The sequence below is a fragment of the Saccopteryx bilineata genome, chromosome 3 (genome assembly GCF_036850765.1).
Source record: "Saccopteryx bilineata isolate mSacBil1 chromosome 3, mSacBil1_pri_phased_curated, whole genome shotgun sequence".
Classification (NCBI taxonomy): domain Eukaryota; kingdom Metazoa; phylum Chordata; class Mammalia; order Chiroptera; family Emballonuridae; genus Saccopteryx; species Saccopteryx bilineata.
Genome location: NC_089492.1, coordinates 85633903 through 85646801, shown reverse-complemented (window position 1 = coordinate 85646801; position 12899 = coordinate 85633903). Strand labels below are relative to the sequence as shown.

General features: G+C 53.1%; 1 protein-coding gene and 1 non-coding gene across 2 annotated transcripts; one reads left to right on the top strand and one right to left on the bottom strand.

Annotated features, from left to right (window-relative positions):
- Positions 1-564: 564 nt before the first annotated feature.
- LOC136332773 (U6 spliceosomal RNA) lies at positions 565-672 on the top strand. Its single transcript, XR_010730913.1, has one exon. It is a non-coding gene; the product is annotated as a U6 spliceosomal RNA (small nuclear RNA).
- An 8149-nt stretch (positions 673-8821) lies between these two features.
- On the bottom strand, positions 8822-12291 carry TCF23 (transcription factor 23). Its single transcript, XM_066264715.1, has 3 exons — positions 12070-12291; positions 11075-11317; positions 8822-9022 (listed from the first exon to the last, which is right to left on the bottom strand). Exons 1-3 carry the CDS (start codon positions 12289-12291, stop codon positions 8822-8824), a joined length of 666 nt encoding a protein of 221 aa, XP_066120812.1.
- Between the last annotated feature and the right edge of the window lie 608 nt (positions 12292-12899).

Here is a 12899-nt window from a genome sequence, read left to right as displayed (position 1 = left end):
CTTATCCCAGATACAAACTCTACACAAACTGGCATCTCACTCAGCACTCCGCCATCTTGGCTGCTTCTCCTGGCCTACTCCACGTGGCCTCCTTCTGCTCTCTGCTCTGTTCTCTCCTCTAACCATCCCAGGAACCAAGAGCGCAAGCTCCCGCTCCATCCCCATTTTATAGTGTAGCTTCACAACCTTTAATCCAATATACAAAATAGGGAAGTCTCTAATACAAAGTCACTTCTCTGAGGCATGATGGGATTGTACCACCCCACATCAAAAAGGGTGGGAAAGGCTTAATCCCAAAACCAAGCCCCAGGCTACAGGCTACAAAGATCCTGCCTGCCCACAGAGACACACATTAATTTCACCTGGGCAATGCCATCTTTAACAAAGTGAGCATAATATATTTTATCTGCCCAACAGGTAGTGACCATACAATATAATATACAAATGATGCATTATAGAATTGTATATACCTGAAGCCTATATAATTTTATTAAACAATGTCACACCAATAAAATCAATAAAAAAAGAATCAGAACCATCTTCTTTTACAATTTTGCAGTTTAGGTGCTCACGTCAGCGACACATATACTAAAATCAAAAGAATATAGAGAAGATTAGCATGGCCCCTGTGCACACAATTTTGCAGTTTAACAAGAGCCAGGACTTGTTTCAAATTAGATGATCTCCCTGATTGGGGATATACATTTAAATGGAGAAGATTCTGCTAAAGCCAGAGGGGATATTTTAACATAGATGCTTTGTCAATTTAGCCTTTGTGGGCAGCTTTTGAACAATTACACCTTTGACCTTGCACAAAGATCATCCTTGCAATGCTTTTTTTTGGCAGAGACAGAGATAGTCAGAGAGAGGGACAGACAGACAGGAAGGGAGAGAAATGAGAAACATAAATTCTTTGTTGCGGTTCCTTAGTTGTTCATTGATTGATTTCTCATATGTGCCTTGATTGGGGGGCTACAGCAGACCAAGTGACCCGTTGCTCAAGCCAGTGACCTTGGACTCAAGCTGGTGAGCCTTGCTCACATCAGATGCTCCCGCGCTCAAGCTGGCAACCTCGGGGTCTGGAACTCGGGTCCTCCGCGTCCCAGTCCAACGCTCTATCTACTGTGCCACCACCTGGGCAGGCTCCTTGCAATGCTTTTTACAAACGCCTCCAATAAAGGTGGTTCGGCAGAAAGCCTGCCAATCTCTGTGTCTTTTTAAGCTGGAAAGAACATGTTTCTCCTTAATAGGGCTGTAGAAGGACCAACACATAACAACTGACAGGCCTTTTACTGTTTCTAAGCAGCTGCTGATGGCTCTGGCTTCTCTTAATATGCAGAAGACCAGCCCTTTTCCTTTCTGGGTCCTAAATAAGCATGGCATTAATAACACTCCCTATCACTTCACTGCTAGTGTTCCTAACAGTTGGTTTTTCAGAGGATTTGCGATGTCAAGATCTTTCAAAAAATGCTATTCAGTCTTCTCCCTGAGTACCCACCTTCATAGCTCATAGATAACAAGAACCCCATCATGAAAATCTATTAATCCTGAATCACATAGTTATCAAAATACAGCCTGGATTTTACAAGTTTTTAGTAATACCCCCCCCCCATGTAGAATTACACTTTTCCAAGGCACAAATAAATATTCAATTTATAATACTGTGTAAGGAGTCCACCTATCTGGGTCAATAATGTGTTTTTTATGACAACCTTCCAAAAGCAGAATAGGTCTGTCCTGGTCTGCCTTATGTCAGTGGAAATAAGAGGGAGTGGCGTGTTGTTGCCAATAGGCACTTGGTGAGGCTGGCCCAAAGGGAGTCTCGCTTTCTTGGCCAGTTGGTGGAGTATTACAACCGTGTATGTGAGGCACATTCAACCAGCCTTGGTGTGAGAAGGGAGAAGAGTTTTGTTGATTGGCACATCCCACACCTGGCAGCCTGCCCAGTGTTGGGACCAATGGCTTCTTGCAGTGAGATGTAGCCCTTCCTGGCATGCTTGGCACGTGCCCACACGTCAGTGGTTGTAGCTTAGCTTTGCTTCAAATTCTGGTTTATGCTCCTGTATTTCTTCTCAAAGCCGATTGGATCTAGACAGTTTTTGAAAAAAAGTTTTTTTTAATTTACTTTAGAGAGAGAGAAACACCAATCTGTTCCTACATGTGCCCTGATTGGAGATTGAACCAGCAACCTCTACAGTTCAGGACAAAGCTTTAATCAACTGAGCTATCCGCCAGGGTTGAGCTAACACTTTTATATTCACTTGTCTTGGATGCATCAATGATGAAGTGGCTTCCTCTACAAGCCCTATTCAAAGTTTGCATTGTTAAAGACTGAAGGTACCTGTATTTCCACCAGAACTCCGGAGCTCCAGGGGCTCTGCCACCCACTGTGCCGTTAGCTATGGATTCTGGAATGTGTGGCACTGAATCCATTTCCATCCAACTTGGACCCAACCCAGAGCTTTTGACCCCCTGAAGCCTTTAGGAAATTATTATCATTTGGGCTAGCCTGATTTACTCAACTATTTTTTTCTTTCCAGAATCCTTAATGTAGAGGACTGCGTCTATTTTGGTGACTAGATCATAATTTTTTATAATTTATTTTAAGGTTAGAAAAAACCTGTTATCTTTGCCCCTTCATAACCTCTCAGCTTAGTCAAAGGCATTGGTCCTTAGTTCCTGCTTCCATCCCCATTAATATCTCACCGATAGCTAGTGGTCAGCTCTTCCATCTCTCAAGTACTCAGAATCCTGCTGCTCCTGCCCTCAGCAGTTGAGGCTGTTCCTTATCCTTTGTTTCACTTTTCAGCAGCTGATGCCTTGTGTTGGGGTGGAAAGGTCTTCTCTCAACATGAGCCTCCAAAGGCAAGCCCCCCCCAGAAGGGAAATGCCCATTCACATGTTTCCCATGCCCCTACCTTGGGCCCACACCTCCAGCAGCCAGCCAGTCAGGGGCAGAAAGAGTGGGAAACCCAGACCCTAACAAGAAGAGATAGATATTTACTCCTGGGGTTGTCATCATCGAAGCAGGGACTATGACAGTCCTTTTGGAGGTTAGGGCACAGGGTCCTGTAGTTGAATGCTTGCTGGGTGTGCATTGGTAAGAGACTCCGAGGCTTCTTGGCCTTCAGGAGGAACCCGGGCCAGACCCTGAACCCTGGGACCCTTTACCCAGTGTTGCCAAGACTCCTGGCCCTCCTGCCCGTGTCCCGTCAGAAGCGACTTCACTGCAGAGGCTACAGCCAGGTAACACCCACGTTATCCAGACTGCCCCCTTCCTTCCCTTCCCAGAGACCCCGGACCATACGGGTTCCCTTCCATCCCTTCGCTTTCTCCCCCACCCAGCACCTCTTCCTCTGATTACTGCCTGAGCCTGGACCATCCTGCAGCAGCTGAGCCGGCTCCTTCCCGCAGGGGAGCGTGGGCGTGGGGGGCGGAAGGGTCTGAGCGCACAGAGGCCACAGCGTGCTGGCCTTTCCTCCTCTCCCCCTCATGCTGCCCTCCCTTCCAGCTGGGGTCAGAGCCGGGTCTTTGACCTTTCGTACATGAGTTCCTTCCCCAGCCCTCTGCTTCCTGTTCACCCCGCCTTGGGCCCTGGCTCTGTGTGTCCCCAGGACCTCAGTGTGGACAGCAGGATGTTTCCAGAGAAGATGAGTAATGGGATGCTGAACGGCAGCAGAGACAAGGAGGCCCGGTCCACCAGGGGAGCAGCTCTACCTTCATCCTCCAGGAGACTGCCCTCAGGACTCAGGCTTTTGTCCACTCTCTGCCAGGCACTCTGGCTGACCCTAAGCCCCTTGTCTCTTTTGTTTTTATTTATTTTTTATTTTTCCGAAGCCAGAAACGGGGAGACAGTCAGACAGACTCCCGCATGCGCCCAACCGGGATCCACCGGGCACGCCCGCCAGGGGACGATGCTCTGCCCATCTGGGGTGTCGCTCTGTTGCGACCAGAGCCATTCTAGCGCCTGAGGCAGAGGCCACAGAGCCATCCTGAGCACCCGGGCAAACTTTTGCTCCAATGGAGCCTTGGCTGCGGGAGGGGAAGAGAGAGACAGAGAGGAAGGAGAGGGAGAGGGGTGGAGAAGCAGATGGGCGCTTCTCCTGTGTGTCCTGGCCGGGAATCAAACCCGGTACTCCTGCAGGCCAGGCTGACGCTCTACCACTAAGCCAACCAGCCAGGGCCTTCCCCTTGTCTCTTAAAGACCAAAACTAATTCACTGCGTCTGCCCCAGGCAGAGGGTAGAGCTGTCACACACAGGATCGTGGGGTGAGGTAGGATCTTTCCTTGACCATCACCAATTTACTCTACAGCAAAAATTCTAAAACCTTTGTTCTCAGGACCCCTTGACAGTCTTTAAAAAGAAGGACTGGCTCTGGCCGGTTGCTCAGTGATAAAGCATCTGCCCAGTGTGTGGATGTCTCGGGTTCAATTCTCAGTCAGGGCGCAGAGGAGAAGCAACCATCTGCTCCTCCACCCTTCCCCTTCTCCTTTCTCTCTGTCTCTTTCTCCCACACAGCCTGGCCTGGTTGGAGCCAGTTGACCCCAGGTGGATGGCTCCATGGCCTCATCTCAGGCGCTAAAATAGCTTGGTTGTTGAGCAACAAAGCAATGGCCCCAGATAGGCAGAGCATCGCTCTGTAGGGGGCTTGCCTGTTGGATCCTGGTTGGGGCACATACAGGAGTCTGTCCCTCTGCCTCTCCACTTCTCACTTAAGAAAAATAAAAAAGCCTGACCAGGCGGTGGCGCAGTGGATAGAGCGTCGGACTGGGATGCAGAGGACCCAGGTTCAAGACCTCGAGGTTGCCAGCTTGAGCGTGGGCTCATCTGGTTTGAGCAAAAGCTCACCAGCTTGAGCCCAAGGTCACTGGCTCAAGCAAGGGGTTACTCAGTCTGCTGGAGGCCCGTGGTCAAGGCACATATGAAAAAGCAATCAATGAACAACTAAGGTGTTGCAACGCGCAACAAAAAACTAATGATTGATGCTTCTCATCTCTCTGTTCCTGTCTGTCTGTCCCTGTCTATCCCTCTCTCTGACTGACTCTCTCTCTCTGTCTCTGTAAAGAAAAAAATTTAAAAAAAAAAGAAAAAGAAAAAAGGTAGGACTCTGAAGAGCTTTTGCCTTTGGGAATTATTTCTATTAATAGTCACCATATTAAGAATTAAAATAGAGAAATTTAAAGAATATTTATTTAAAAATAACATCAATTAACTCACTTTATGCAAACATATATAACATTTTTATGAAAAATAATTGCTTTCCACATTGGAAAATAGTTCATGAGAAGAGTGGCATTGTTCTACATTTTTGCAAACATCCATGTTTGTTGTAACAGACAGCTGGATTCTTAAATCTGCTTCTACAACCCATCTACTGTTGCAATAGAATATGTTGTATGGCTTCTGGAAAATTCTGTTACGCTCATGAAAGAATAAGTGAAAAATGCCAAATAGCATCTTGCATTATGAAAATAGTTTCAGCCAGTTAGAGCACTACAGGGTTTCAGGGACCCTCCCAGGGTTCCAGGCCGTCACTGTGAGTATCTCTGATCTAGAGCAGGGTGAGCAAACTTTTTCCATGAATATTTTAGGCTTTACAGTTTGTCGCAGCTATTCAACTCTGCCGTGGTATCAGGAAGCAGCCATAGGTGATATATATACAAATGGGTTTGACTTTATTCCAATAAAAACCTATTTACAAAAACAGGTTGGGGGAGACTGGATTTGGCCCACTGGCCATAGTTTTACAGCTGCCCTTAGTTTCATGGCTCATTAGAAAGAGCACACACATCCAGCTCTGGGAAGCTGTCTTCTCCATCACTGCCCCCCACCTCAAGTGGGTCCTGGGGCACTGGGGATGGGCCAGGCTGTACAGAATAACCACAGGGGCCAGACATCCTTCTGACTCCTGAAGGGCCACCTTGGTGTCATTTTGTCACCTGTGCTCCTGTTCCCTTTTGGAACCTCTTTCCCACTTACCCCTGTTCCTAGGGAATAAAAGCTGTCTTTGGGCCCGAGTCTCAGCTGCGTCCAACTGCTCTTGTCCACCTCATACTGCCAGCCCCGGTGGGAAAAAGGTCTCTCAGTGAGCAGGTGCTGGTTCTTGTGCTGCAGAGGCAAAGGGGGTTCCTCCTGGCTCTGGTTCATTTGTGGATCCAAGTCTCCAAGTTGATACTTCCTCCTGTTATTCTTGCTCATTCCTTGGTCCTTCCCTTGGCTCGACCTGTGCCTTCGCAGCCCTTTTGCTCCCTGTCCTGACTGTGCTGGGTGCTGTCCGGCTAGAGAGGGTGGCTTTTGGACCCCATGAGACTGTCTGGGCACTAAGGGAGACAGCTTTGCCTGGAAAAAGCCTCAGTGATGGCACTTGCCCTTCCTTAAACATCCACCAGCTTTGTCTTTCTTTTGCCCTCTTGTCGTCCCTACCAGGGTGACGTGGCCAACCCCGAGGGTACACGCTTGAGTCTGAGCTGGGCAGGACAAGCTCCAAACCAGAGTCTTCTCAGTTATCAGGAGAAGCCCCGTGCTCTAGGGGGAACCCTCCCATGCACACCCAAAGCCAGCTTTCCCAGTTTCATCCCCAGAAAAAGATTGTGTGCCACCAGCTTGGCAGAAATTTCATCTGTTCCTCTTCCTATCACCCTCAAACTCAACCAGAAAGACTGCTCATTGGCTTTAAAAATAGAACACTCGAGGCCCTGGCCGGTTGGCTCAGCAGTAGAGCGTCGGCCTGGCGTGCGGGGGACCCGGGTTCGATTCCCGGCCATGGCACAGAGGAGAAGCGCCCATTTGCTTCTCCACCCCCACCCCCTCCTTCCTCTCTGTCTCTCTCTTCCCCTCCCACAGCCAAGGCTCCATTGGAGCAAGGATGGCCCGGGCACTGGGGATGGCTCCTTGGCCTCTGCCCCAGGCGCTAGAGTGGCTCTGGTCGCGGCAGAGCAACGCCCCGGAGGGGCAGAGCATCCCCCCCTGGTGGGCAGAGCAGCGCCCCTGGTGGGCATGCCGGGTGGATCCCGGTCGGGCGCATGCGGGAGTCTGTCTGACTGTCTCTCCCCGTTTCCAGCTTCAGAAAAATACAAAAAAAAAAAAAAAAATAGAACACTCGAGCTGGACTTTTATGGTCCTGTGAAGAGCACTGTGCTCGTGCCCACCCACACCTGGTCCCTGCCCCTGCCGGGCCCCATCCAGCTGCCCAGAAGCAGCTCTGTGCAAGCTCTCCAGGCCCCTCGGCAGAGACCTGGTAGATTTACGAGTTCAGCCTTGGCCAAGGCCTTCTCCCCATGGCTCCTAGCCACAGTCCAGCTGCTCTCCCACATACCAAGCAGCTGTGGATAGGACGTTCTGTGTCTCCTTTCCTGCCTCCACCCCAACTTGCTGAGTCACCCCTTCAGCCCCCTTTCCCCTGCTGCCCTGGCCGGCCCTGTGGAGGAATAGCAACTCATCACACCAGTAACCGCCCCTCCCCCTGCCCTGCCACTCCCTGCCTGTGCCAAACCTTTTACTCTTGTGGTGGCACTGCTGGCTAAGGCTGCCCTGTTGGGACTCTTGTGTTGGCACATCCCCTCCCACTCTGAGTCACTGAAGTTCAACAAAAAAGTGGTTCCTTCTCCGTCTGGATTTCAGGCACCTGATCTGTAGCTACACCCGGTCTGGAAGATGACTTCCAATGTATGCAGACTCTGTGATTAGTCCTCGAATTATTTCTTTAGGACCAGAAATAAATTCCACTAGAACCCTATCGGATTTCTGGCACCCCATGGCAGGCCATAGGAGAGCCTGGGTGGGCAGTGTCTGTGGGGACCGTGTCTGTGCTCTAGGAGGAGCATGGGCAGTCTAAGAAAACGCCAGCACCTCCAGCTGACCCTAGAGAGGTCACTTGTAGACAGATTATAGAAATAACTCCAGAGCCAGTGAGATCTTAGGCCAAAATCATACAAGGAACCCACTGAACCCAGACCTTGTTTTTCCTGGAGGTGAGGTTTCTAACCTAATGGAAAGAGAAGACAGTAATTATCATCTCCTGGAAAACATACACATTCTTCTTCTAAGGTTCTTCAAGAATGTAATTAAATTGATCAATATTCTTCTTATGCAAGGCCTTAAGGCACTGCCTGGTTCAGTTAAGGTAGAGCTACCTCTGGGATAAGATCTCAGACTAGGCAGTGGGGACTAAGAGTGTCTCTGGAAACTGGAATGTAAACAGTATAAGCTTTATGACTCAGTCTGTCAATATAACTCATATCAAGAAAGGAGCGGAAGTTTGCAGGGCCCAGAGAGGGAGAAAATGTTGTAATGAGGGTCAGCTGGAGAGACCATGATGCAGAGACAAGCTTCCGAAATTCCCCCCTGCCTCTTGGACGTCAGTAAGCATGTCGTGGTAAAGTAACAACACATGTTCCCTTCTTGAGTTCCCCTCTGGTTATGCGACCCCAGCCCAGTTCTGTTCACACTCACAGCTACCAAGAGCCTGTCTGACCTTTGACTGTCCATCACCAGCCCCTGCGGTGGTGGGGAAAGCAATGGGTGGTGCCCTGACTCAATTTCTAACCCAATCAAACCCCTTCCTCTCTCGTTTCCCTTGTTGGTGCCATGGAAGAGGCACCGGGGAGTCACCCCCTGGCTGCCAAGGTGAGGAGGTACGCCCTGGTGCTCCTGAGTGCTCTCCATCACGGTCATGCTGTGGCTTTGTCTGGTCTGCAGGCTGGAACCTGGGAGCTGATTCAGATCCAAATGGGTAAGAATCAGAAGACAGGGAGGGCCTGGCAGAGAATCCAGGTCTCTGAGCTTGAGTCGCAGTCTAGGAGAAAAGGGTGAGTGTGATGATCATTTGTCACCAAGAGATGGTGAGAGTAGTGTGATGGGGAGGAGAATGTCTGCCTCTCCAGACACTTGGGGCCTGGCCTCTGTCTCCTTGGTCCTTTGGCCCGAGGTGGAGGCTGTGGTGGTGGCTGTGGGGGAGTCAAGGCCAGAGCACCCCAGGCCTCCAGCACCTCCAGCATAGAGACGAGATCGCATCGGCCACTTCTGCAAGACATGGAGATGGGAAGTGAGCCGTGCTCACTGCCGCAGCCCCTCGTAGTCCTTGGCACCCCAAAGCCCGCTTTCCCTGGAACCCTCCCTCTTTGAGACCCTCCCTCCCTGGGACCCTCCCTTCCTGGGACCCTCCCCTGCCATGACTGCTCTGCTGACAGTGGGGCCTGGCTCTCCACCCCTTCTGGCCCTACACAGTCTCCTGACCACCCGAGCCTGGCAGGGAGCACTTGAGCATCCAGCTAAGGAGCCAGGGTCTCAAGAGGAGCCCCCACAGTGAGGAGGGAGGTGATGGAAGGGGCGATGATGGAAGAGCTCATTGCAGCCAGGGCTGGGGGTGGGGATCGGGGAAGGCAAGGAAAAACTCCTGACACTGAATAGTCCAGACCCCTTCTCTTGCACAGCCCCCCACCCACGTGCCTCTGGCCACAGATGTCGGTGCTGCCCACACCCTCTAAGCTGGGGACCTCCCAAGGTCGTCTGTCCTTCCAGGAGAAGCATGGGCAGCCTTGGAAAACGCCAGTTGAGTTTGCCCTGAGGTCTGAGCTCCTCTTGGTAGGCCCTGCCCCTCAGGGGTGGAGGGGGTACTGCTGCGGGCCAAGACCCCACTCTCAGCTCTAGAGCTCGAGACCTCGCCGGCTCTCACTTGTTCATTCCTCAGTGTCTTTCTCCATCATTGTGCAATGGTCTTACCCCAATTACCACTACTCAGCTAAGGAAACAGCCATGCAACCCCAGCTGCCACTGTCAGCATTTCCAGGTTGCCCCCATTTAGTCTCCAATTCTGGCCGTTTAGTTACATTTGCATGAAAGGAAAAAACCCCTCAAGTTTCAAGACATTTCAAAACTATGATGCTTAGGGGAGACAGATGGTGAAAAATATCCTCCCTAAAAATAAAGTTGACCCCATTACAATGCTACCCTCAGGGGGCAAAGATGGCTCTTCCTTTATAACCAACAACTTACACGCCAGGCCTGGGCCTGCTTGGTGGCTGAGTGGGTGGGTGGGTGGGGGTAATCCTCCTTTGGTTCTTGTGTAGATAAAAGATAAAAATGCACTAAAGCACTTAGCCCAGCTCCTGGCATAACTTTAGCATCTAACTAATGTTAGCTGTTATTGAGATGGTGATTTATTGTTATACTTTTTATTCACGATCTCATTTCATACCTGGAAGAAAAGTCGGTTCGTGTTATCTTCCCTTTCACGTATAATGAAACTGAGGGGCAGGAAAGGTGGCTGCAGTCTGGTAAGTGGTGCTGCCCCCCCCCCCCGCCTGGTTGGTAAGTGGTGCTGCCCCCCCCCCGCCTGGTTGGTAAGTGGTGCTGCCCCCCCCCCCGCCTGGTTGGTAAGTGGTGCTGCCCCCCCCCCCGCCTGGTTGGTAAGTGGTGCTGCCCCCCCCCCCCGCCTGGTTGGTAAGTGGTGCTGCCCCCCCCCCCGCCTGGTTGGTAAGTGGTGCTGCCCCCCCCCCCCCCGCCTGGGCCTGGTTGGTAAGTGGTGCTGCCCCCCCCCCCCCCCCCCCCCGCCTGGGCCTGGTTGGTAAGTGGTGCTGCCCCCCCCCCCCCGCCTGGTTGGTAAGTGGTGCTGCCCCCCCCCGCCTGGTTGGTAAGTGGTGCTGCCCCCCCCCCCCCCCGCCTGGTTGGTAAGTGGTGCTGCCCCCCCCACCTGGTTGGTAAGTGGTGCTGCCCCCCCCCCACCCCCCGGCCTGGTTACTTCTAGAGTGATGCTTTCTTAGACTTTCGTTCTCCCAGAAGGGGGCCTTCCCTGCGACAGGAGTCCAGAGGACACCAAGGCGTTGCGCAGTGGGATGTTGCTCCTCGGGTCCAGGACTCTCCTAGGGGCGGCCTCCTTTCCCGGATGTCCACCCTGGCACCTGCTCCTTTTTCTCCCCTGCCACTAGGCACCCCATAGTCTTGGGGCCCTCATGAATTTCCCAGCTCCTAAGGAACGACATTCTCATGAAGTCATTTCCAATCTCCACTCCCCACTGTGGTCAGGGAGCCTCCATCCCAAACCCTCTTCCCCAAGGCCCGGGGCCCATGGCCTACCTTGAGAGGGTGCAGGTAGCAGAGTCCACACAGGAAGGGTGGCCAGGCGGGGCCAGGCAACTCATGGCCGAGCGTGCGGGTGAGGTGGGCTATGTAGCTGGTGGCCAGCACGAGCACATCCAACTTGGAGAGCTTGGTGTCGGGGGGCACGGCAGGCAGCGCGGCCTGCAGGGCCAGGAAGGCCTGGCGCAGGATCCTCACTCGGCTCCGCTCCCGGGCGGCGTTCTGGGGACTGGCGTCGCTCTGCACGGAGGACCCCAGGTGAGTGAGTCTGACCGGAACCCCGTCTGTCCCTGGCTTCAAAGATCACAAAGATCACTCAGAAAGTCTTCTGCCAGAATGGTAGCACTCTGAACAGCAGGGACCAAGGGCATCACCCCAGATTTTCCACTCTTGGCCCTGCCCCGCCTTGCAGCTGAGGCAACGGAGAGAAGGCCTGGCCTGGGGACAGGTGGAGCAGGCGGGCAAAGCGTGGCTTGGAGCCTGAGAGTCCTGCACTTGAACCCTCCACTGTGCCTCCTCCTGGCCCTGCTTCCACCACACCCGAGTCTGAGTCCTGTTTATCGGGGTGCCCTGGGAGCCCAGAGCTGCGCCCTGCTCAGTGAGGGTCACCCTGGCCCAGCCCGGTCCTGAGAGGAAGAGGCAGCTGCGGTAAAGAGGAAAGGACACCAATTCGGGTCAAGTCACAGACTGCGGACCTGGCCCTGTCATTGACTGTTGTGTTGCCCTTGGACCTTGGGAAATTCACATCACTTCTCCAAAGCCTCAGTTTCCTCGAGAGAAATGAGTTGGGCCAGGTCTCTCGGCCACACTCTGGTTCAGACCAGCTTATCCCAACTACCAAAGCGTGGGGCCTCAGAGTTGAAGGGGCCAGTGCCCCCTCTTTAGGGCAGGGATGGTAACACTGAATGACGCTCTGCCGTTGGAGGTGAACTCTCTCAGCCCCTCCAGACACTGCCTCCCCAGCTCCCCCTGCAGGGCCAGTATTTCCTTACCCCACCTGGAGCCAGGCTCCTTGTCCTGGGCCCTCTCCGGGCAGGGGCAGCTCTGCTCCGCCTTTGGCTGATCCAGCTGGTCTCTGCCCACAGGTCCTGCCTCGTCCTGCTCAAGCGGCTTCTCCCCCTATCGGTGCCTGCTAGCAGCCTGGGCCTGGCCTTCACGGGGCTCTGCCCCACGCGGGGCATGTCTGGTGCCCCTCTGCCCTTTCTCTGAGACATGCTACACCCTAGGCTGTGGTGCCAAGGCCCCCAGAACAGGAACACAGTGCCTGAGTTCGTCCTCAGGCTCAAGTCGACTGGGGCAGGCTGGTCATCCAGCCAGCAATGTCTATATACGAGGGAGCTGGCGCCAACTCAGTCCTGCCTTGCTTTTTCTCTGGGAAAGCCGCCCACCCGGCACAGCCCCCGCGAAAAGCCTCCTGCCTGCCTCCCCACCAGCTGGGGGGGGGGGGTGTGCTGGATGCTGGGAGTGGCCGAGCCCTGGGAGGAGGCCGCTGCTAAAGAAGGCAGGAGGATGGAGGGAAGGGAGCTTCCTTCCTGCAGCCTTGCCTGACCCTGATGGCGGTCCTGTGATAGACCTTCAACTTTGGCTTTGGGGTTCAGGTTCATGGAAGGGCCCTGTGCCAGAAGCCTGCCTGCACACATCCCTAAAAGGGCTTTCCCATCCTTTGCCAGCAAATGTGACCTTCAGCCACAGGGCACTACTCCCTACCCCTCACCCCCAAGCATACCTCGGATTTTCAACTCAGTGCCTTTCCTTTTACGTATCGGCCCCCTGGAGCACCTTCCACCAGCTGTGCCGGCTGAAAGACCACGCATCCTTCACT